Source organism: Gymnoscopelus braueri (genome assembly GCF_963280865.1).
Source record: "Gymnoscopelus braueri genome assembly, chromosome: 10".
In the NCBI taxonomy this organism is placed as follows: Eukaryota; Metazoa; Chordata; class Actinopteri; order Myctophiformes; family Myctophidae; genus Gymnoscopelus; species Gymnoscopelus braueri.
Window position 1 is genome coordinate 38483665 of NC_137611.1, and position 26480 is coordinate 38510144.

A 26480-nucleotide genomic window follows, 5' to 3' on the forward strand; every position below is an offset into this window, starting at 1 on the left:
TGTGTACACGATATACACCCGCGCTCATCAAAACGCAACACTATACTGTAGTCTGTACATATTGGTCTCTGGCCAAGGGTGTATTATTGTGTCAGAGACCTGTCGAGGTCATCCAATTTAGACCATTGTTAGTTTATGTTCACTTTATAAACTTGGTGGTATCCGATTAAATTGAGCTTTCATGTCTGAATACCCCCCCCCCATATAATCTTGCACCCACATACAGTAGCACTACATACTACGTACAGTAGGTCAGTGGATTCCAGGGACTCTCTGGGTTCCTTTAGGGGGGACTAAATAGACCCTTACAAGTCTGACAGTATACAAATGGAACCAAATGGCCATTTGTATACTCATACTGTCAGAGTTAAAGGGAGACCTTGAAATTGCAATACCATTGCTGTAGGCTATTCCATAGTCAATGAGTAGGTCACAACAATCAAAACTATTGACGGAAATATATTTTCATTTCGTTTTAATAGTATCAGCCAGCAGAAACCAGGACAGATTTTCTTTTTGTCAGGAGATATCCATAATGCAATATGGATTTCTAGTAGTACAGCATATGCTCCCACACATTCATCAACACAGTATAAGCAACACCATGCCCTTACACATAAGTTAATGCCTTCGATTAATTGTTGATGACAACAATGCCGATTACATGAAATGCCATTTATGCATCTCTACATGTTAAAGTTTTGATAGTCGCAGAATGTGATTGTGTATACATTTTGAGCAGCTTTGCATTATTGCATGCAATTAAATGTGATGTTCAGCTGGGTTTTCAGTTGCTGTGTGACTAAGTTTCATCAAAGCATGCAGTCTCATAAGAATCTGTCTGCCACATATTTTCTACAAAAACAAAATAAAAATAATAACCTATTAACATCATAGTAAGTCACACCCTTTAGGGATAAATAACCAAGTGCTGGGGCCACAGACCCATGTACTATAATGGTACATTCAAATACAAAACCATTCATTTGTGTGAGCATGCCACTTAGCCAGTCAACAGTACAGTGCAAAACACAAAACTCGTTCCTGAGACTACTTAGTTATTAGTCCCTTGATAACCTTATGATTTTTGTCACTTAAAGTTGCCAGAATTCCTGCTAATCTAACCATTCATTTGGACAGTATTCTTTCACAACAGGAAAATCATGTCAATATCTACAACAAGATGCATTGTGATTCATCACGAATAGCAAGACACATGGACACATTTGTTCATTTGGTCAAGAGAAAAAGAAAATGTGGCATTCAGTGAAATCATTAGCTGCACATTAATTTTAATGCTCGGTTCTGGAAACATCCCAAAATGTATACTACAGTGCTAATAGAAATGTAAGAGGTCTTTATACAGATATGTACAACATGACAAACCTTTTTCAGACATGTTATTTCCCTCAGGCGTTAAAGGCTGCCATATAGCAGTAAAGATGAGTCCTTTACTCGAATGCTTTTGAAATAAAAGTCAAGTGCAAAAAAAGGCATTTTTTCTTAAATGTTTTTTGTGTTGTCGTTTTCTCTTGGGGCGTGTCGCTACACAGAGCGGGTCTCCACCTCTATCTTCTCTTCAGACTGCGAAGTTTCTGTTTCCTGGTGACTGACATTAGGGCGTAGTGTTACCACCGGGCCTCCGCCGTGGATGGAGTGAAGGAAGTTCCACGTCTCCTCAGAAATCTGCCCAGAGTCAGCTCCTGTGAGCACAATACGGTACAGTTCAATATGATTAATATTTACACTTCTAAAGCTCCAACACAGCATAGCCTATCCAGCTTCACCATTAATTGTTCTTTTCCTGCTCTCTTAACATGCATTTCTGTTTGTTCCTGTTTACGTCTTTGACCAAGTTTCTGCTGTAGCTTGGAAGTATATCTTTCTTAGTGTTGCTTAAGCCATTTAGCCTTTTCTCCCCTGGCCTTCAGACACAGATTCATATTATTTTGCAATTTGAATCAGAATCAAAATTAGTTTTATTGTCACATCACAGGTTTACAAGTGTAAATCAGTGGGTGAAATCACATGCTTTTTCACAAGCACCATCATTTTGTTGTTTTCAGGAAAGGAAGAAAAATCTAAAGATATCTACATATATACACAGTTAGTACACAGGTAGTTATGTTGCTTGCCCAACCAAAAATCTGGTAAATTCATGTGTAGCCTGCCAGTGTCAGAAAGAGACACAATCATCCACTACCCAGGCTAAAAACACAATCACAGCCTCTGTTGCTGGCAAACATGACCAATTCTAATCCAATCACTCCAGAAAACACAATCATTCCTTGAATACACCATCCAGAAAGTAAACACCAGAAAAAAATCAAAAGCCTGCGTTACAGTACCTTGTTTGAGTGTTATGTGGCCATTCTTGTTGATTGCGATCTTGGAGTTATCAATTGACCCTGGTGGATCTTCAACAAAACAAAAAGAGAATGAAAGAACGGGTCAATATCGCACATTATGCACACCTGATGTAGAGTTCTATTCCTAACAATAATTGTAACTGAATGCAATTAGCCCAAACGTCAAACGTTTCAGTCTTTTCGATTTCTGCTCCCTTGTCACTACAGAGAGATGTTGATATTAAAGGAGCAGACATTACAGAAAGCAGTTTGTGGACACAGGATTTAAACTCAATACAGATATGACAGTACGAAGCAATAGAAGTAAAAGTTGGGGACATGTGAGAGAAAATGTCATACATTTTGACAGCAGAAGCAGTAGGTACTTATTTAGGGGCAGAGACAAGACCTCCGTCCACTCACCATTGTCCTTTCCTTTAACAAAACCCTCCCACTCCCGAAACCACTGCATGCTGATGCAGTATATGACCACTGGAGACTCCTCCTCCTGGAACGCCTTGTTCAGCTGTGGGGAGATGAGGGAGAGAAGAGAGAGGAACGAGGGGGAGGGAGGAGTTGAGTGGAGGAGAAAAGGGAGGTATTGGTGTGGGTTGGGAACAAAAGTGTGTGAGGGTGAAGGGATCAAGAGGGGAGGTGAGGAGATGGAAGACCAAAATAAATTCTCTCTTAGTTGTTACAATTATAAGACATGCTCTACCACGTTCATTCTGTCTCTGCCTGTCTCTCTTATAAACTCACTCTACAGACATTGTGTAATATAGACATTAAATGTGTGTGTGTGTGTGTGTGTGTGTGTGTGTGTGTGTGTGTGTGTGTGTGTGTGTGTGTGTGTGTGTGTGTGTGTGTGTGTGTGTGTGTGTGTGTGTGTGTGTGTGTGTGTGTGTGTGTGTGTGTGTACGTGTACGTGTGTGTGTGTGTGTGTGCGCACATGCATGTGGACAGCCGGACAACAGCTCCCTGCTGCATCAGCCCCTATACATTAATGATGAGGGTTTCATCAGGATCACACCTCTCATCTCCGCTGTGATGGAGAGTGCCAACGCAGACAGCAGCCTATCAACTGGTATAGCTGTAATGGGGTGACTCAAGACCACTGTGAGTGCGAGGACCCAGGTTTGAATCCGACCCCTATCTTTGTGTCTCTCTACACTGATCTATCTGTAATAAAACATATAAATGCCTACAAAAAAAGATGCCAAAAGATATTTTGTGTGTGTTTTTAGCCAGGAGTCTGTACCCGGACAAACATGTCTAGCTCTGTCTTTCGTCGTTTCTCCAGTTTATCTATCTCCGTCTGGCATGTGTGGCAAACATACAGGTGGTTGACAGCCGGTCCACCTCCATATCTGCAGAGAGAAGGGAACAATTACACTCACAGCCCAGTTCAAAGCCAAAGAATGTCTAACTCTGAGAATTATAGGCAAGGCAAGTTTATTTGTACAACACATTTCAACAGAAGGCAATTCAAAGTCTTTATACACAAAAGCGTAAGCATTAAAACAACAACATTAAAACAAGACAGCGAAATAATACCAGACCCCTAGCCGGGAGCTAGGAAATTCAACTCTACCAGCTAATTGGGCCCAGCCATTACTTGTATGTTCTATTGTTTTGTTGTTGTTGTTTGTTTGTTTGTTTGTTTGTTGTTGTTGTTGTTGTTGTTGGGGGGGTGGGGGGAATATCAAAGCTGGTGAAATTTGGGATTGACCACCTACATGTAACAAAAGGGTAAAAAAATTGTCAAGATCACATGGAAAATCAATTATTTTAATTGAAATTACGATCTGGAGATGTCTTAAAGTTAGAAGAGCATGTGGCATCAGCTACCTGCTGTAAAGATGATCCCACACATTCTGAGGCAGCATCACAGCCAGATCATCGATGAACGCTGCTTTGTTGGGAGGCACACCTGATAAATTAGAGAAGAGTTTCAATAAGATGCACGAGAGCTGCACAAGATGGGTAGAGCAGTTGGACAAAAAAAAACTCTATTACAGATATTTGGCTCAGACTTTGATCTCATGTCTGATGCCATTATTGAGATTTCAACATTGCATGGCAAATTATTTCCAGTTTTCATAATTGGCTCCACTTGCCCAATGCCTATTTTATGCTTCAATGTGTTGTGCAACATGCTAGTATTTACTTGTAATTGTATTATGTTATTCTTATTATCTTGTTTTTATTTTTACTTTCTTTTTCATATCTTATCCAGTATTATCGTTGCCACACTAGCATTTCACTGCTTGTACATGTATGAGCACAGCAGTGACAAATAAACCCTCACAGTTTCTTGCTTGTAAAAATAACATTTCCAACTGAAAAAGTGCAAAAAAATTGTCATTCTCACTTGTCTAATTAAGACTTTGGCTCCAATAACTTGATTTTGATCCAATTAGCATTTTTCCAGCCACAACTTTTTCTCCACCTCCATTCCTATCCATTATATTCCTAGCCATGGTAGTAGCTGATAAATTAATACAAACAGATCAGCCCTGCTGAAGCAAAACCTCAATAAGTTCCCTATCACTGTACAGCTGTATAGTACTATACAGACCCGCTAGAGGGTCGGGCCCCCACATCGGAGACAGAGACAGTAGAGCGTGTAGACGTTCATTGCAACACTGGTGCTTGTTTCTCGCACATGATTTGGCAACACCAGAGCCCATGATGGTCCGCTTGGTTTTTCATGGATGTGGCAACACCCGGAGATGAAACCGAAACCTAACCTTAACTTTTTGAAGACCAAACAGACAAACACACAGCCACACTTGCCACTTGCATATATAGATATAGATATATAGATATAGAGGATTGGTGTCGTCTCTCATTATGTCTACTCTTTCATGCTTGAAAGCTGCTCATTCAATCTGTAGATGAGATGTGCCATTGCAGAAATGCCATTGTTTTTTATTCTGCAAAGTGTAACCATGGAAACTAGTCATTCATTTTTAGCCTTGCAACCGGCAGGGCTCTAAAGATGGCAATGTCAATCGGTCTATCCATTTCCATCCATTTTGTGAACATTTGGGAACACCTTAGGATGGCTTCTCTTTATTTTGCGGACCCAATGGCCTATCCTCTAGCACCACCATTAGGCCAAAAGTTTAATTTGCCCAACTGCTCCTAATGAGCACCGTCGGTGTGTGAATCTGTGAATGTAATGCACATTGTAAAGCACTTTGGATAAAGGGACTATAGAAACGCAGACCATTTAGCATTTAGAAACTTTTTATAACAGTACACAAAGCCATTGGTCATATCAACCATGGTGTATCTGTCTGGGATTTGTTTCGTGTTTTTATTGTGGCCCTTGCAGCAAATCGAGTTTCCATCGCAGGACAATAAAAAACTATGAACTGAACTGAATTGAATACTGAGACTTGATGAGTCAACATGATCTGTAGCCCACGCTGCCTATCTGACAGAACAAGTAATATAAATGTGTACCTATCACAAATTTCAGGACCTCCTGTATGCTGGGAGATTGAGTAGAGTAGTAATAGTCCATGATCTGCACAAAATCCCTTTAGACTCCACCCCTATTTGACTGAAAGCTTCATCTAGACACAGAAAGGCCAGGAGAAAGAGCAGGGTGTATTCTCCAGCCATTGGCATAGATACAAATCCTCAGCAGAGATCAGTGTGTAGTGGAGATGTCTTGCAGTCTCCACATAGGGCTGGAACAAAAGCCGTATTACTGCGGTTGTGTGATGCATACCGCTGGGGTTTAGCTCATTACAGTAATTATGTTTAATTTTGTTTTATTAATTCATTACCGTAATTAATTACCTACAAAAGCACTTTTACTTCTGCCCATAGTGGGCACCACAAATGTGAAAAGTATGATGTATGAATGCTATTTCCCCCGCACTTTCCTCAGGTCCTGCCGGCCATAGATACAGTATATGTAGACACCGCATTGGCCGCTGCTGTTCATTGGAGTGATGCGTCAATGCGGCTGCCATATGGGAAGGGGCAAGCTGTGCCTCCTAATCCATGTATTCGCCATGTATGTCTATTGAAGCAGGGGGTCACTGCAAAATTACTGTAAAGTAATCATAACTCGCTGAATTCACAACCAATTTTCAAACAGTTTGGTTTGTTACAAATGTCAGACACGTAGTTATGATATAGGAATAGGATACTTGGTTGAATGAAAAATGTGGGGTTTCAACACTGTATCTTACATAGATAGTAGCAGTAATGGTCATAAAACATAAAAAGTTTTGCAGTAGAGTTATGGCAAGTGTCCCATGTGACGTGGATGTACGACTCTTGTGACCAATGCAGTGTCTATGTATTTACAGTCAATGCTACTGGCTGCAACCCACAGCGCCTTTGTAGTTAATTTTGCAATTTCAATATTTTCCAGGCGAATAACTGCACGGCCCCAACCATGTACCTCCGTGAGAGCAGAGGAAGTCATCATTGGAGATGGGCCCTGGCTCGGCGAAGGTCTTGAACTTGTTGATCCACTGGCGCGAAACGTAAAACTGCAGTAGACTGGGCTCCATCATGTTGAGTAGGCCTGTCACTCTCCTGCGTTCCTTCAGCGCATCCTCACTGCTCTTCCTGAAACAGGACAGGACAAGAAACCTTGAACTGAGGGCTCAAATGGATGTCTTAAGCTGTATCAAAGGTCAAACATTTCTAGGGATAAAGCACGGTGCATCATCTAAAATGCTGTGAAATAAGGTTTAAGTTAAATATTGTTAAATTAATTTGTTTAATAAATTACAATGAACGAATTATGAGTACAGTGTCTTACTTGTAGAAGAGTACGTAGGCCTCAGAGTTTTGGACACATGACTCTGAAACCTCAGTCACACTCTGGTCGTCAAACTCGTACCACAATTTGTTGTGGTCGTTTCTGCTGTATGCTATGTAGTGGCCAGCTGGGGTTAGACCAGGAAAGGGAGTGAGGACAATACATTCATTAATTCAATACATTTGAAACCTGTCTAAAAGCTGGTGTAATTTCCCCCAACTTGACCCCAAAAAATGGGAAACAGTTTAAAAAAAGCTGAAGTTGTGTCAACACCACTAAATAGTCATATTACCTCCGCCAGGCCGGAACGGCTGGGGTCAGGGATTATGTTTTCATCCCAGTGAGTCTGTCTGTCGGTCTGACAGTGAGGAGCTAATCTCAGGCACCACTGGACCGATCGGCATGAAACCATGCACTCCCAGTAGGCCAAAAAAACTCTACCCATATACTTTTAATTGACCTCGGGTTGGCGCTATAACAGGCTGATTCACATTTTGGCCTATATCTCTTCAATCACAGGCTGTACACTCAAACCTTTACACAACTTTCCATATAGGCCACGCCCATTTTAACCAACAGGATTTTCAACTTTTTGCGTTTTCTTCAAAACACACTTTTAACTATTACAACAGATTTTGGCCAAAACATACTAATCGGTACTGGGCTGGGCCTATTTTTTACAAAAAAATGACAAATTGTCACAGCAAACCTCTCCAAAACCACTTTCACTTCTGCCCATAGAGGGCGCCACAAATGCAGACAGTTGCACCGTCCGTCGCACAAACTCAATTTTACCCCACAGCTTCCTCATGTCAGCGGCTGCACCCCATGACTCATACAGCTCTCTGGGTAGTCAACCCGGCCTGGCGGAGATCTGCGCTCCAAGGAGTGCACTTGTGTAGTTTGAATTGTGTTTGAGTTTATTTTTGGCCCTTGTTCAGTAGGTTGCCTGTAACCTGAGCAAGCAGCCAAGTTTTCGTCCACCGGCCACAGTGGCAGATGGATCACAAGATTAACCAGCCGCTTACACTATTATGGGCCAAACATGTTTTTTTAATTAGAACACAACCCTTGATGATTCATTATCTCTCAAAGCGGTTGTTGTTTCAGACTACAACAAATGAAATTTACCGGCATTTGGCTAGTCTCGCTTCACCAGACGATCAGAGAGCTCCTGCTACCGATATGTCTGTCTGATGACATCTAAATTCAATGTATTGGTCCAACAGCAGAGAAAATGACCGCAGACAAACCTACGCCCAATGCTTTTAAAATAAATCATATCACTATCCTAATATGAAGGACCACCCTGAAGTCTTATTTAAAAGTTATTTCTTTTTAAATCTCAGAATTGTTTCCACACAGTTTTAGTCACTACATTGAATAGAGATGTATAACCAGGTATATCGTCTGGCTACGCGAGACAAGCATTTGGCTTGTGTAAACTTCCCACCCTGCTTGTAAATCTGGTGAACTAGGAACTGAAGCTTACTCTACACTTGCACGTGTATATCACTCTGGTTAAAAAGCATTAGCCTTGCATGTAAAATATTCGTGGCTTTGCCCACTTACTGCTGGGAGTGCCATGGTGACATATGACAGACAGCAGGTCATAGGTGGTGGTCTGGGAAGAGCTGTCCTTAGCCAGGAAGGGCTGCAGATCCAAGCCCTCCAGGGGGAACGAGACGTGGGTTCCTATCTTGGTAGAGAACATCAGCTCATGTCGGAAACGCTTCAAATGGACACACAGGATCTGGGACAGGGGAACAGAGGTTTTATTTCATATATGTCTGGTGTAAGTCATATAAAACGTCCCATAAAAAGTCTGCTTCATTGAACTGCTACAAGTGCAATCCAATGCTGGATGTGTCTGCATGCTGTACCTCTGGTAAATTTTGCACTTTGCAGAATTTGACTCCATTTCGTAATCTAGACGTGGGAATAAAAGAAAATCAGCAATTGTTAAGAACCATATCGATACAAGTTAGCGCTTTCAGATGATAAAATATTACTCATGATTCAATACTCAAAACGGACACTTTACTCACTTCTTGCATTTTTCACAGCTATACATGTTGTCTCCTGAAAAACACAACATATTTGTTCAAACATTTATTCTGAATAATTTGTTTAGAATCGATACATTGGCCACATAGCTTTGCACACACAGGGCATAACACAAAGTGAGGTCCACTCGCTCACCTTTTAGCTCGTCTCTGGCAAAGAAGGCTGCCAAACAGTCTTGTAATGTGACCACTGGACCCCAGAACCAGCTGAAATAGCAGACACACGACAGACATGGAGGCGGATTGGTCAGACAGAGGGAAGATCAGAAAGGACCATGGCCCCAGAAGCAAGAACAAAGTAGGCTAAGGCCTGAGAATGACTGTGGGTGCTTCATGGTACAGGAACTAAATGCAGGAACCTAGCGAAAATAGGGACTATGTGGCCCAGAGGAGATCGAGGGCCATGCCTGACATCTTAAGCTCCTAAAACAAGGTCATTGTAAATGTTTTAAACAAAATATACTTTAGAACACTTTATAAAGGGAGCCATATGCTAAGCACTGTCTCCCATGACTTATCAATGTGGTGTAAACAAGTGTAATAAACAAACCTCTTAATGTATTCCATGACAAATGAGATCCAGCCCTGTGGTGCGTAGGCCTCTCCACATGAGCCAGCTTTGACCAGGGAGTTCGGGTGGGTGGCAGAGTGGAGCTTGGCCAGGTCCTCTTTCCCTGGGATAGGCAGTGAGATGTCCTGGAAGTTCTCCAAGGTCACTGACACCTGAGATGCATGGGGCACACAGGTAGTTAGTTAGCGTTTGACTTACTGGAAGAATGGTGCCCATAGATGGCTTACTGTAGTGGTGAAAGGGGACGGTATCTGGTATTTAACCTACATCCTATCGTTTTATTCCAAGGAGTACATGTGAATAGCAGAAACTACACTTTCCAGTGCGTTCTACATGCCAATGCTGTGGGCCAGGAAAAGCTACCCCAGCCAATGTAAAATGACGCATTTTCAACAAATTTTACATACAAGATTTTCCAGGGTATGCACTCAGCACATAAGACACAGTCAAGTTTTGAGTCTTGATTTTTACACTTCATACTCCTCACAACAGAACAATAGAATTTAAGTTAAATATGACAAAGTTCCCCCTTTAAGAGAAGCCTGTCCTTGTAGCTGTTGTGTAATAATGTAGTAATTCTAATGGCCTAATACACTGTCCTGTACCTCTACTACATGGTGTCACTCTTCATGTTTCTGTCATCTCACAACAACAATTCTGCCCTAAACCTAACCCTAATCTATTGTTAGTTAATGTCTACACTTACCCGATCACAGGTGAGGCACTGAACCGAGCTGACAATGGTGCCGTCAAATACGTCTGAGATGACACTGCGGTACTTCTTCTGGCGTTTACTCTTTGGCGGATTGTAGGTGGTCATTGCTACGGAGAGGCAGAGAAGGGAGAGTGATTCAAGCAATTTAATGCAACACTTCACACATCACTCAAGGCTGCGACTTGACTGTGTGTTTTGTGCCCCTTAGATCACAAGGAACAGTAAAGCTTGACGATGCGTTATGGGAAACACATTAATCTAATCCTGAATCCACCTGACTTATGTTTAATGTATATCATGACTCATCCTACTATATATCCGGTGTTGTTTCCTTGCACAGAATGTTAAGTCCAATTGTGTCAGTATGGATCTCCAAAAACATTGCCGAAACACCCGGGGCATTTATAGTAAATATATAATAAAATAAAATAAATTATAAAGTGACTCATTCTGAACTAGGGCATTCACAACTAATGATTTGTGTGAGTCGACTGTTTTGACCAATTAGTAGTTGACTAGTCGACTAGTCGAAATTAACATTAAAAAAAAAATTTAAAAAAAAAAAAGTTTATTTTTTATTTTTTATTTTTAGGGGGGGCATTGTTTTAATGCCATCCTACTACTATATTACTATTATTATTATCCTCCTGCCCTTATTTTTATGGCGTTTTAAGGGAAGCGCTTCTGGCACAGCACCACAGCAGCGTCTCCAAGGATCCCCATTGCCCAATAATAGGCTTTTATTGGGCATACTTTTGACCCCCTTTTGATAAAAAATAAAGTCAGGAGGATAATAATAATAGTAAGACGGGCCATTACTATGGCATTAAAAAAAAAAAAAAAAAAAAACCTTTTTTTTTTTTTTTTCTCCAACTATTCGACTAGTACCAACAGAGTCGACTAGTGGTTATACTAGTCGACTAGTCGACTAGTCGGTGAAAGCCCTATTCTGAACTCTCATTTACTTCCCATATGCTGCCTGATGCTCAGTACCTTTCTTGTGAGCAGAGCTGAGGCTAGGCCAGCCGGAGGAAGCTTTCGGAGGGCTGCAGGACATTTTTGGATGGTGTCCATCCATGGGGACCGGGCTCTGCGGTCGGATCGTGCTGGACACCTGGATGTCTGGGAATGAGTCTAGTGGAAAGCAGACAAAAAGGCCTGGGTGAGACAGGAAGTAGCTTGGAGGGATAATATGGAGTGGAAGACAGAACAAAGACATCCGTTTAAGTTCTGGGACAACTTGAATGTAGTCTCACATAGCCAGACAATTGAAGATCTTTGCTTACCGATACATCTGGGTCCCAGACTCGGGGGAAATCTATTCAATTCACAGGCTAGAAGAGCGGAGAAAACCGCTAACAAATCTATGCCTACTGCTTTGGAAACCAGTCCCGATACTGTCCCAATATGAAAAAACGCCCTAAAGTCTCTGAATTGTTTCTACACAGTTTCAGCCACTACACTGAATTTACATGTCACCATACGTATCAGTAGGCGGAGATCTCCAACCGCCTGGCCAAGTCAGATAAACTTGAATGGGCTTTTTCATGGCACATTATAAGCATACACATTTTGATAAGAGATTCTCAAAAAAGGACAGATGTATGACATCCACTTGTCTTCAAGGTTAGAGATATGTGATGTGGTAAACAAAGCCATTTACCTGTGGTCCTGCCCTGGACCTTGATCGCCCCCTGGCTACTGATAATGGGTGTGGTCTCATTGGTGGTGTCGACATCTTTGTCCAAGTCTCCCCCAGAGCTCCCGCCAGCTCCCCCGCAGCGGTACAGGTCATTAATCATATTCTTATCCTTCTGCCACTCGCGGTTGGCCTGAATGTCCTGATCAGGAATGAACATCTCTGCCTCATTGGTCTCGCCCTTCGCCCTCCCTTCCCCGCCGCCACAGCGCACCTCATTGTCAGCTCGGTCGCTGCTGCCACAGGACTCGCACGACTGAAAGTCGTTGTCCGACTGGCTGCGGTTGTCATCATCGTGGACTTCCTCCATGGTGATGCTGTTCGATTGGTCTTCGGGCTCATGCTGCAGCTCCTTGAGTTCCTCGTGCAGCTGGTCCATCAGACAGCGCAGGAACTCCTGCGAGTCCTGGGAGCCACAGGGGAAAATTTACGTTCGTTAGCAGCTATACTGAGGAGGGTTGGGGATGAAGTCTAGCCAAATGCTGCTACATTTTAACTTCAACTCCATTGTCACATCACAAGCTTACAATAGGTATAAAGGACTGGGTGAAATTATTTTGTGCACGCTTCCTCCAAATGCAGTTTATTTATCGTTGACCACTTTAAATCCTATATTCTTCATTGACTGGAGTCCCCCAGGGGTCTATACTTGGTCTGCTCCTTTTCCCCTCTACACAAAAAAGGGTCGAAAATAGCCGTTCTACAAGCTTACAACATTGTCACGCGTTGTGAACTTGTAGATTGGCTATTTTAGCCACATGATGTTAGGGTTCATGTGAGGAAAAGCAAAAGTAAGAAAATATGCATAAAGCATTAATTCTACAAGGCACAAGAATTGTACTGTTACTGTATATACGTGATAAAGGTCAAATTATATACAGCTCAGAATCTATTGATCAAAATACACATAACATGTATAAGGATTCATCTACTGTACTGTACTAGTGTAATTAAAAGTATACAGGTCAAATATAGTTATTTCAGTTGTAGCTGGTTAATATTGTCTAACCTATCAGCCACTTTGGCAGGTAACTCAGCCATCATTGAGTTCCTATTCTAGTGTAAAGATGTTGTCTGATTGGTAGAATAGTGAAAGTGACAGTGGCAAGTTTAAATCTAACAACCACTATCGCCAGTGGGCAAAAACCTTTTATTTAACCACCCTGAATGTATTTCCATATCATAAATAACATCCACTTTGCCTTTGTTTAGTCCACATTGACACCATACAATGTGTGAAACCCAATGCTTGTGAAAGTATAATCAAAATTCAGGAACGTTAGACACCTAATCAGCCGGTCTAGCCAAGTGAACTTCCCTCTCCCAGGATTTTCAGTGTTACTTCATTCATGAAGATGCTAATTCCAAGGCTGTGCAGCCTACCGTGGTGTAACGAATGAATATTCCCCAGTTAAGTCCTTTGCACAAACACTGGCAAGCAGAGAGAAAATTGGGCCCCTTTATCGTGTCTGTTCAGGCTTGTAAGTATGAGATTTACTGACATTGAAGGTAGACCGGGCTTGCTTCTGTGTAGCAGCTTAAAAAATCCTTTATACTATGTACCATGTATATGTTATTTATAAAACACTGCTTACACGTCACAGCCAAAATCAAATTGAGCAATTTACCTTTACTTTCCGTGAGTGAATTAATTATGTGTGAAAGGTTGTGTGAGAGGCAATGACTGTGAAAAAGAAGTGTGCCTTGAATCTGCTACAATCTCTGGTGACACAAGCACTTTTTGTGTATTTACTTCACCATGCTGATAAAACCCACCTGCTGGGAATATCCTCGGAACATGGGGTTGACAGACTTGATCCCCTGGAACAGGTTGGTGGGGACCACATAGGAGGGCCTGCAACACCACACAAGAGCTTGCTCAAACAGCACCACTAACACTGCTGTTGCTTGAAAACACAATTCAAAAGTTTTTTGAAAACCAGACAAAACATTTGATTATGATAATTATACTTACAAAAATAATACTATTGTTTAAAGGACATAGGCTCTAGGGCATTTCCTTAAAACCTTACTCTACATATAAAAGATAATACATGTACATCTTCAAACCAAGTAAAAACTAGATTTTTTCTATGGCAACTGCAATATGCATCACCCCTATAATTTGTTTTCCAGTTTACGGACATGAATCATTGAAGGTCGTAAAGCAGACAAAATTCATGGGCTGAGTCTGGAAGACAGATGAGAAAAGGCAGCCAACCTGTTCTTGTGCCAGAGGTCTGACACTAGTTTCTGGTAACTCTTGCAGAGTGCAGGCTTCTTGTCCGTCCTCACCAGGCCACCACATTCAAGAAAGAACTGTGTTAAGGGCGGGCTGTACAGGACAGGAAAGGACAGAACAGAACAGAGAAGTAAACAAATTGATGAAATGTCTGCACCAAATAAGTTCCCTCCCTGGTTAGTCCAGGAGTTTTGTGCTATGTAGTGACTGGCTCTGAAAATTTTCCCCATCAAAAGAGGCAGTGATTGTGATTGTGTTTTTATGGTCAAAGTGACCTGCTTTTCGTACATGACACATCGCCTTCCCAAAATGTATATGGGGTATGCTCCGGACAACACCTCGGACAGACAGAGAACAAATCTACTGTATAGCAAAAAGACTAATAAACTCACTGGTAAACAAAGTCTGTCGACAGAAAAGAATTGTAATTCAAAAGCCAAGTTATAAATATGGGCTTTGAAGTCATGATGGCAAAACAAATAGCATGCTTTGGGATATTTGTGGTCAAAGAAAAAGAAGAGCCAAATAAAGCCAAATCCCTGCTTTCTGGAGGGACTGACTAAAGTAATGAGGACTCCACTGTGAGAAGAAAATTAGGGGATTTGGCTAAGCGTACGAAAAGAGAAATTGCTGTGGGGATTTAATTTGAGATAGAGCCTCTGTCTCAAAAGATATAGAGTAGAAATCACTTTGCTAAAAAGAACATACAAAATTAATGAGGCATGGAATTTTCCCTTGCATGGAGAAACTGTGCTCTAGCTGCCTGCATAATAATCCAGCGCTCCCAGGAACAACTTAACAAGCATACATAAAAAAGGTCTCTCCTTCTGCAGTTTCATGACTCAGTTCTCTTTTATTTTGGGAACTTGATTTAGATTGCAAATTTTGACCCACATCCCTGACTTTTTTTTCATTATTTTTTTCTTTTCATCTATGTAAATATTTCTGGAAAACAGTGAATGTGAATATGAAGGAATGAGTTCTTAAACAGTTAAATAAATTTTTAATTAAACTCATTACAGATCAGAAATTGATCTGTAATGGTCAACTATACTGAGGATTTAACTGTTCAGATCCATAATGAAAACGAAGAATAAATACATAAAAATAAGAAATTGAGGAACAGTGCTCGGCCCAGGCTGAAATAATATCATAATAGAGGTGAGAGAGCAGCTCTGCAGAAGGAACCAATAAAAGAGGCCACACGGATGCCCCAATCATAAAGAATGAATCAAAAGGCAAGGTAATCTAATGACAATAATGAGAAAAAAAATAAGAAGAAAAAACACCCAGTGGCCTGGGACTAAAACAGTAAAGAAAGGGGGCAGGGGTAGAGGGGTGTAACAGTCAGAGACAGCAAGGAGAAAGAGGATCTAATGAAGCACAAAGGGAAAAGAAGAAAAGGCTGAAGATCAACTGCAACAAGGAGCCTACAGGGATATACAAAGGGCCATTTCTGTCATCTCAGATGGTGTAGTGCAGCCATTTGTACTCAGCCTTTGCTCTCCCGCATGAGCTCAGCGGTGGTCATTTTTCACAGGCGAGAACGAGGGAGGCCAAGTGGCCATTGAAATGAGGGGAAACAGAGGAGCAAGTCATGGTGGTGCAAGTGTGAGAGAGGAACCATTGAGGAAGAGGTGCAGGCGCAAGGGGAGAAGACGGGACATGAGCTGACAGGAGGCAGAGATGTGTCTCACCAGTTGGACAGGGCCTGGAGAGCAGCGTTCATGTAACAGGTGTTGCCTATGTTCTTCAACCCCGTCAGGCCTGAGGAAGAGGACAGGAGAGAACAAGCTCTCAGATACAGACATGGCATCAGCATCACGGTGTGGATGCATAGCATTCTGCAAGTACAACAAACAATTCATTCTAAAGGCCAGACTATTCCTCTAACTATAAACTGACAACATTCATTCATCAACATTAAGAGACTGGTGCAGGACAGGTGCACATAAATATTAAACTATTGACAGTGGAAATGCTAGCATTACTGTCCATCCATTGATCTACTGTACCAAGGACTCTATTAGACACAGCCTTTGAACAACTCATTCAATGCATGTCTCCATCATACAAACATTACTTTTGAACAACGGAAGACAACCCAGACATAAGACTGGCGCACAGATGCTTTTCTGCTGACCTCTGGTACGCAGTTCATCCTCCTCCTCTGTCTCCATGTCCAGGTCCTCACAGCTGCCATTAGGGGGCACTCTCAGAGACGTCGGGCTCCCTGGGGTCCTGCTGTTGTCCTACAAGAACACACCCAACACACACCTTATCAGACGCACCTTATCAACTCGAGACACGTGAAGATATGACGATTCATATGACAATTCAAAACAATGACTCAGCACATAGCCGTGGCATTCCTTATCAGGCAGCTTTGCAATTGAGTGAGAGAAAACAAAGTTATGTAACTGAGCGACTGCAAACATGCAGCATGAAAAGGTGTGTGTTGTGCATTTACAAATGCACCGGATCTTGCACGGTTATCCCTTGTGCTAGAGAGCTGGCTTTTGAACACTGGCCATGAAAACAAAAGACAATAACGAGTACGTAACCAAATATATGTATACAAGCTAAATGCTTACTTGACAGTTGTTCTGTGGAGAGGGGAGGGACTTGCTGTTGGCGAGGGGTGAGCGAGGGCCCAGTTTACGCTCCAGGAATACTTCCTTGCCACAGGCGTAGCACCACACCCGCAGCGTGGTCAAGTTCACCGTCAGGTTGTGCCGCGTGTCCTGTACACAGGGTTGGAAAGACGTTTGCTGATTAGACTGGATATACAGTACAACCTGAACCCCATTAAAAAGGCAGTTTTTATCAATTTATTCAAATGAATTAGTATAAATAATTTTAATGATGCATGGTTTTCTTCTGTAAACAACGCTGTGCTCTCAATTGTTTACGCATTCAGTATAAACACCCTACCAACACCTTACCCCACGTACGAAGAACAAAGTCTAAAACAAATCTCAGCGTAATATTATTTCACGCAACATGAAAACACATCTGCCGGAAAAACAGAACGAAACCACAACCAGGCGACAGGCCACTGCATTCGGAGCCATGCAGCTCTGATTACACATGACAGGGGAGGAGGAAGAGTGTGTGGATGGACGGTAATACCATGGGAAACGTGCCGTGTGTGTTCTGCTTCTGCTGACCCACCGCTGCTCAGACAGACACCAGCAGCCTGGCAGGCAGGCAGGAGAGCGAACATGAGCAGTAGCAGCAGAACAGCGGGCCCTGCATTATTCATCAGGGGGGCTGGATGCATTAGCCTTTTGCACAGTTGGGCAGGGCAGAGCCAAGCAATGTGGAGCGAAGCTGGGGGACACACCAGACCATGAAAAGCCATGAAAAGTCCTCTGCTTAAATTATTTATGGAGGCCCCTTTTACCCGCCAGGAGACTAATATTAGTTTGTTTTTTGTGTGTTTCATTTTACTCCAATAAAGCTGTCTCGCATGGCAGCTTGTGTAAAATGAAATCACGACGTTGAGTCACATTTTCAAATGGAGTCAACTTTGTCGTTTTCCCAAAGGAATGGTGTTTCCAATGACTACCTAATAATGGTTTTCTGGTGTTGTAAACTATCCTTGACCAACAATTCAAGTGACACATCAGATAATATCATTATAGACTCAGTTCTAAACATTAGCTTATTTTTTTCCCATACAATAAAAAAATATATTAGGCAGAAAAATCTCTTCACAATTAAAGTATTCAGCATTACAAAATACTTTGTTTTCTCATGTAGTCCTACTGTATATCCAACATCTATTCTAGTTTGATATATTTTTTTTTTAAACAGCCGTAATTGTGACAGCCGTAATTTTCTTTAGGTTGAATGCAAAGTCAAAAGCTACTCTGTGTAATTTTAGAAATGTCAACCAGGTTTATGGGATCTTTAAGAATTCTCTGGGACACTGATTGAAGCAAGAGAGTAGCAGTTTAGCACAATGTTGAAACAAAGTTTCAGATTTTGACAGCATGAATATAAAAATAGCAATATTGGTATTGGCCTTCAAGAGCCCATATCAGTCAAACCCTAGATGCATCTTGTAGGTTTATGGGTGTGTTATTATCTGTCTAGGTCTTATCTTTGAGCCATGTAATGTTGTTCTGCTTTTTTGTTAATAATTAAAGCTCTATTAAGTTTTGTGTATAACTTATACAACTGGGGTGGTTGTATTTGGTCTCCCTGCTCTTCTATTGAAACATTAGATTCTGTGTCTAGGTTGGACACGACCTTTGAGACAATCCCGTTTCTGGCTTGACACATTCAATTTCTCCCCTGAGCAAGCAGGCAGGCTCTATTAACTCAGTAGTAACATTTTCCCGGGTTCAAATCCGGGGTTAGAACAGGACAGTTACATAGTGCATCTTTAATTATTGTGAATGATTCTTTTAAAGTGTCAATTGTTTCCAACCAAAACTACAGCAGGTTTAGGATCTGAAATTAGCCGATCCACCCTCATCTCCATCGAGTTGAAGACTATAAAATATTCTGTTCATTAGCCTGACTATCTGAAGCCCATTTTCTCATTTTATCTCTCACAGATATGTCCCAGAAGCAGTCTTTTCTTCATTACATAGTCAAGAGATTCAAACATTTCCCCTACCCTCAGGGTTCTGGAGCGCTAACTAAGCATTGCCTCCTGCCTTTAAAGGGTTACATCCTGAAAAATAGAAAAGTGTTGCTGCCTGCTCTAGGAACATTGGTATAGAGAATTGAGGATGAACAGGTGCAATATTGATGGACTCTGGTCTGGTCTGAAACCTTACTGTACCAACCATCCTTAAAGGAGTAGTTCACCCCAAAAAAGTATTTTGCTTTTGTCGCATTCCTAAGCCAATAATTTGATGACTGGAGACTCAAAGAGTCGCTTACTGAGTCTCCTATTGAATAAGAGACTCAAAGAGACTCAAAGAGTCTCCTATTGACCGATGACCCGGTCATCAAATAAATTGGCTTAGGAATGCGACAAAAACTAAACATCTACGTGAAATCAGGCTTCATGGGGTGTGTAATTGATAGAAATGAAGTCATTTTTGGGTGAACTACTCCTTTAAAAAAAATTACCAGTGCTAAGGTCCATCATTGTTTCAAATGAATACACGATTAAAACTGCCTTATTATTGATAGTGGTTTGGACTGTGAACATTTTGTTTCTCAGCAGAGTGAAAAAAATAATGTTGCTTTCACTGCGTTTATTCAGCTTGTAATTTTCTTTTTCTAATGTGGTCATACTGCACATTGTGTCACTATATATATTGTTCAGGGATATACTGTATGTATTATGTGTACGTAATGCCCTTTGATTATCCTGAGCACATGGACACAAATGGCAAGCAATTTGTATGGTATGACAAATACATATTTAACTTTAATTCACTCTTCTCATCTTTCACTTTTTCACTGAACCCTCTTCAGCCCTTTTGGGGTCAACGGCATTAATCCCAGAGGCTGAATAAAAGATTGAGTGAAAAGAGGAGGGGTTGATACTGCATTGAGCCGAGAGTAGTACTGACCCCCCCACCTCCCTCTGGAATACAGGAATAGGGATTAATTATGAATGATCCAAAACTGAAGTTCAACTGGATTTTTAGATGGCTAGTAGGGTGTACTTTCCACAACACGTGCACTGCACCGGCTAAAAGCCTGCTATGGCACTACTGTTTGATCCTGGAGAAAGGGATGAAAAAAAATCAACCTACTGTAACACTGAGGGAGATAATGTTATTCCTATTTACAGCCACGGGGCTTTCCTTCGTTCTTCATCTGTGTCTCCCGCTGCCTCCGTTAAATAACGACATGCCCCTCTCTAGTCCATCTTTTAACCCATTAAGACCGGGAAAGCATGTGCCACTTTAGATTTTAACCACTTTAACCATTATCTTATACTTTGGCTATTCAAAAATGCAAATCTTTGAATATATATTTTTTCAAGCGAACTCAAATTTTTTCTTTTGGGGATTCTACAAATGTCTTCTAAATCCTAACAGTTTAAAAAAAGACCCCCACAAGAAGCAAAGATTTGATTTTAAAATGTTCGCTTTAAAAAGTTTATATTCAAAGATTTGCACACATTTTCACGATTTTTCAAAAAAATTGCAGATCTACAAGCTTGTATGAGCTTGTATATCTGCTATTTTTGAATAGGCAAAGAAATCTAAAATGACACAGATGCGTTCCCGGATTGAATGGGTTAAACCACATTCATCTTCACGAAATGAAAATATCACAAGAACACACTTGCATGTCTTAAGTTGCAAGGAATGAGAACATAATGCCATGCCAATACAAACTTTGCAAGTTTATTTAATCAAATACTATGTACAATAATTGTCCATTTGCCAACACCAAAGGTATTAAATAAAGTAATTGTAAACCCATACACCTCCTCTCTGTCCTGTCATGTGTGTTATCATCTGCATATTGAGTTTGTTTTCACTACATTACTACGGTAAGGCATCTCTTACCTGTGAGTGGACAGTGCTGTGGTCAGTGTGAGATTCTCCACAACCTACGTACGGACAGCCATTCTGGAGAGAGACAGACAGGAAAGACACACAGACAACGGGGCTGTTAAAACAATCTTTCCTACAACACCAAGAATCAGGAGCCAGTATTTCAAACTGTTTCCCTGTCTCCCAGTTCATTCATCTTGTAGCATGTACAAGTTGTTTCCCTGACCAGCAAAGCTGTGCTTAGTCCTCCATTATATTGTGATGAGCCCTGCCTTCTCACCTCTAGACACGCCCATAGATTCGGTCCTCCGACTTTGCAATCCTGGCACTGGCCCTAGAAAACAAACATTCTTAAGTTAAATCACAGCCATGATTCTCAAAAATAAATAAACTGAAGAGACTGCAGTCAGTGTGGTTAAGAGAAACGTGATCAAGGGAGGGTATGAGCATAATCACTTTTATAGATTATGTTGGCATATCTTCCTTGGTTACATTTAGTGTTGGTGAACTGATTGTCCTTACCAGATGTAAACAAAGAAATGTGCGATAAGTAGTCCAATTAACAGGCCCATGGCAACGGACACTTACATGGGATTTCTGAATGAGTTCGTCCTTGGTGATCTCCCCTACACACTCCAGGTGGGGACAGTCACAGCTGGACCCCGATGGCATCGCTCACTGGCAGGTCTATAAGACAGACAGACAGGCAGAGAGAGAGAGAGACAGAGAGAGACAAAGATTTAAAAAAAGATATTTAGTACACAGGAAATCAACAGTGCTGCTTTTCATTGTCAAACAAATGAGGAACATGAAATACAGCACTTCTCTTCATTGCCCATCAAAGGAGGAAATGGCAAATATAGCCCAGTGCCACATCCGATACAGGATATATTCTGTCAGAAGAGTTCCAAGGAACAGACCAGACAAGCAAAATTATCAGGCTGCTGCAACCTGAGACTCCACCAGATTCTATACGTTTTAAGTTTTTCACATCTGTCTAGTGACAACTTCCTCCCTTTACAGCCAATAGATAAGCCAAGCATCACATCATGAGCAAATGATCTGGATCAAGCAATAAGCATATATGCTGAGGCTTATTTGACTGACATGCATAATAGCAGCATGTCTCTCAGAAAGCATATTTGAGTGGAAATCAGACCTATGTGAGGCTCTGGGATCTGGGAGAATGTTCGAGTGTGATGCGGAGGAAGTTGTTCAAAACCGTTACACTTACTAACAAGAATATTTTATAGAAGTCCCTCAACAAATGAAATAACACTGAAAATGTATGACGATACAATTTATAACACACTCACAACACACTTACAAGAAAAGGAAAAATATTCAATTACTGTACATTTGCTAAATGGTTAACATGTGCACATCTCAAATTAATCATACAATACTGTCAAGTCAGGTCCACCATTCTCCAATAACTAATCATCTGTTCATTGGCCACCATACATGATTGGTATCATTAATTTGATATCACCACTAACTGATACTTTCTGTTTGAATACGTTTTTCTTGTGACTGGAATGGTCCTTAGACTTGTAACTTGTGATAAGCTATTGGTCCTTTTATCTTGAACTAACTCTCTCCAAGGCTGCAGTGATGTCTTGCCATTGACATTGTGCTTGTCATTGGGTGATTCAGTGTCAAGGCCATGATGACAACAACCTCCTTGTTAGATTGTATCATTCTTTAGTGTTCCATTACTTCCATGTGATTCAGGGAGTTACCAAGCCACCTGTCAACAAAAAGCCCTTCCCTGAATGTCATCGAATAAACCTTCCTTGTTTGGGCCTAGACTAGCAAGGATTTCCCTTTACAGCGAACTGGAGCTTATCGAATATTTTGCCTACTCGAGTCAATGCCAAACTCTGTTCACAAGTGCATATTCTTCAGATGTTGACATTAGTGCTCTGTCATAATTTGGAGAATATTGTACATACAGCTTACCTTATACCTGTTTATTAACAGGTCATTTGGGAGAACGATATTAAGAGGAAAATAAACCTCAGCTCAGTTACAGGTCATGTCCAGTCCTGTACAAATCAATAAACCTGTTTCCTCAACTCAGCGAAGCTATCTGTAGCCCCATCGATTAACCAACACTGTCTGTCTGATTACTGCAGTTGCCTACACATGCATTACAGCAAGCACATGCATGTACACACACACACACACACACACACACACACACACGCACACGCACACACGACAAATCAACTCCTGGACAAATCAATGTCCTTAGCAAAAAAGCCAAGACACAGCCTTCCATAATCGTCTCTGAATTGTAGAGGGGTGCATCTATCTATCTCAGACCATGATATTCTCGTCAGCAGTATCCATTACAATAATAGTCCCACTAATATAGCCACTCTGAAAGCTAACACTGCTTTTCAACAGTGGAAAAGCAGTGTTAACATACAGGATACAGCTTGTACAAGGCAGGGGAATCTCAATCACTACGAGTGTTAAGAAGAAGCCAGTCTTGGCTCGGGAAGAACAAGAGAACCATTTCACTTTCTTCTACGTTTGATAACAAAGACCTCCAGTTATGTTAGAAGCTATTATTCCAAGCTATGATTTCACACACCGCTTTCTCTCTTCTTACAAAATAAACTGATCCACTGATGGTCAGTGGTGTAAAGTACATTTACTCAAGTACTGTACTCAAGTCCAATTTTGAGGTAATTTTTACTTTCTTCAGTATTTCCAATTTTCAATACTTGTACTTCTACTCCACTTCATCTCAAAGGCAAATATTATACTTTTTACTCCACTACAATTATTTGACAGCTTTGGTTACCTTGCAGATTTAGATTATTATCACAAAACATACATTGATGAACCAGTTCAGCCCTAGATATAATTCGGCCATTTGAAAATAGCCTATCTACAAGCTCAGTAGAGCTTATAGATCTGCTATTTCCAATAATTGTTTATACATTTTTAACTTGTGAAATGGGACATCCTGCATAATGAGTACTTTTACTTCTGTACTTTAAGTATATTTTGATACCAACACTTTTGTACTTTTACTCAAGTAAATTTTGAATTCCGGACTTTTACTTAACAGTAACAGAGTATGTCTACATTGCAGTATTGATACTTGTGAGAAAAATGTGAGTACTTTTCCCACCACTGCTGATGGTGGTGGTGGGGCGTTGACCCAGACAGACCCAGCAGCAGGGCTGTGTTGTATCACACTCATGTCCATCATTATTAGTCTTACAGTGTCAACTGCTACGATCAGATGTGTTTAAAGAAGCATTCTGCAGTTCAGCTTGACTTGGAAATAATAAGCTTGCAAAAATGCTGTACATAACATTAGCCCCAACGGTTACTATAGTAGCACGCGTTAGTTAATGATGCAATTATGACTACAGACCGTAAAGATAACACCGGTTGGTTGTTGAATAGCTCAAGAAGCACCAGCTTGTGTTAGCCTTCCGCTTATTCACTACTAGATGATCTATCAATCGACTGAATCAATGGCTTTGCTTTGGTCTCTTTTCAAGTGCTAAAATGCTAACGTGCTAACGAGCTGTCAGTCGTCTGACAGCTCGTTAGCACGGTGGACGCAGCGTTGCCATGTCCGTTTATTATAAGCCACTTTGGACTTCTTTTTCTGTAAAGTTGCTTGTAAATATTGGTGGTTGCGGTTTTTTGGGCTTGTTTCTAAAGTGTAGTTGCTTATTTGGGCTTGTTTCCTAATGTTGTTTAAACCAGTGGTTCCCAAACATTGTCATGTCAAGGACCCCCATATTAATATGTATTTGTCCACAGACCCCGCAACTTAAAATATGTTGTGCCAAGGAATTGTGTTAAAAAGTTAAAAAAAAATGCTCCGAAATTACCTTCTTAATAACTCTATTGAAAATGGCATATCTACAAGCTCGTGACGCGTTGTGAACTTGTAGATCGGCTATTTTAGCTTCTTTTGAGCTTGTTTTCATAGACCTGATTGCTTATTTCTCTCGCATAATCTGGCAACACTGGGTGGACGTTAGCAACTCGCTAGCCAAGAAGCTAATAACGTTAGCTATCGCCTGCAGTCCGCAGCTTTTAGTTGAAATAAAACCCTTACCTGCACAGTAGGAAGAAATATAAGCCTTGTCCAACTTGTTCGCGGTGACTGGAAACACACATGCAAGGCGTTATTATTTAATACACGTTATTATTATATTATTATTTTTTATTTAAAGAGCGCACAGTCACATAATCCGTTCATTTCGTTCAACTTCCTTCCAGGTGGTCACTGGTCTGGTCTGGTTGCCACATCTTGCGAGAGAAACAAGCAACCAGGTCTATGAAAACAAGACCAAAAGTAGCAACTATGGGCCACATGAGCACTTTCAACATCTATAGCCGATCTACAAGTTCACAACGTCTCGCGATGCGACTCTTTGTGAGTTTGTAGATCTGCTATTTTCAAAGAAGAATGTAAGAAAAATGTGAAACATTTGGAATATTTTTGAAACATTATAACACAAATCTTGTATGGGGGTCCCTGGAGCAAATACATATTAATTTGGGGGGTCCTTGACATGACAATGTTTGAGAACCACTGGTTTAAACAACATTAGGAAACAAGCTCAAATAAGCAACTACACTTTAGAAACAAGCCCAAAAAAACGAAACTAACCAATTATTTACAAGCAACTTTACTGAAAAACAAGCCTAAAGTCGCTTATAATAAAAAGACATGGCAACACTGGTGGTTACTACAGTTGCCCCGCCCTCATATATATATATATATATATATATATATATATATATATATATATATATATATACACACACACTGTAGATAAATAGTACTATAATTTATTAATTAATTTATTGTAAGTCGCTTTGGATAAAAGCGTCTGCTAAATGACTGTAATGTAATGTAATGTAATGTATAATAACATTAATCAAATTATAATTTTTATAATATATATCATAATAATTATATTATATATATATATATATATATATATATATATATATATATATATATATATATATATATATATATATATATATATATCATTTTAATTTAGAGTAGACTGTGGGGTCCGGGGGCCGACACCTAGGAATCCTTGAGGGGCTTCCACTCAGGCTATGGTTCCAGTTTCCTCGCCCCTCCCGTTTGTATGCGAGAGCTGGCGAAAACTTCTGGGAACTCAGATTATGGTTCCAGGGGTTCCATGTAGCATCAAAATCAGTTTAACTATTTAAACCTTGTGCGGGGTCCTTAGAACAAGATCTATTTGGATGGGGTCCGTGGCCAAATCATGGGGCCAAATCCATAGGGGTCCCGGTCATTAACATAGCAATCTGGGAACCCATCGCCAAATGAAAAGGAAAAACAGCGTCCTCTGCTGTTGAATCCTCTGCTGTTGGTCTCGCTGACAACCAACTAGCCAATCACAACGCATTGGTACCTCCGGCTATGGGATGCAATCTGTTTGGTTCATTATTAACTCTATGGTTTGGTTTGGTTAGTAAACTGACGAGTTAATAATCGTCAACAGTAACACATTAGCTAATGCTTGTCATTTTATGTTGTTGTTG

The 26480-nt window shown here is 40.8% G+C and overlaps 1 protein-coding gene across 2 annotated transcripts; it reads right to left on the minus strand.

Moving 5' to 3' along the window:
• Window positions 1–468: 468 nt before the first annotated feature.
• On the minus strand, window positions 469–25173 carry usp33 (ubiquitin specific peptidase 33). 2 transcript variants are annotated; one of them, XM_080439017.1, is made up of 24 exons: window positions 25009–25173; window positions 21501–21599; window positions 21193–21246; window positions 20925–20987; window positions 17028–17177; window positions 16577–16685; window positions 16131–16200; window positions 14413–14526; window positions 13968–14046; window positions 12156–12597; window positions 11486–11626; window positions 10484–10599; window positions 9757–9929; window positions 9343–9413; window positions 9189–9222; window positions 9024–9069; window positions 8713–8893; window positions 7141–7267; window positions 6775–6944; window positions 4197–4278; window positions 3607–3715; window positions 2772–2874; window positions 2349–2417; window positions 469–1703 (listed from the first exon to the last, which is right to left on the minus strand). In XM_080439017.1, the coding sequence occupies exons 2-24, from the start codon at window positions 21582–21584 to the stop codon at window positions 1546–1548; spliced, it is 2745 nt and encodes a 914-aa protein (XP_080295143.1). In that variant the 5' UTR covers window positions 21585–21599; window positions 25009–25173; the 3' UTR covers window positions 469–1545. The 2 variants fall into 2 exon arrangements, with proteins under 2 accessions (XP_080295143.1, XP_080295144.1); XM_080439018.1 differs by lacking the exons at window positions 469–1703; window positions 2349–2417; window positions 2772–2874; window positions 3607–3715 and adding an exon at window positions 5820–5932 and having other exon boundaries at window positions 4202–4278.
• Window positions 25174–26480: the final 1307 nt, after the last annotated feature.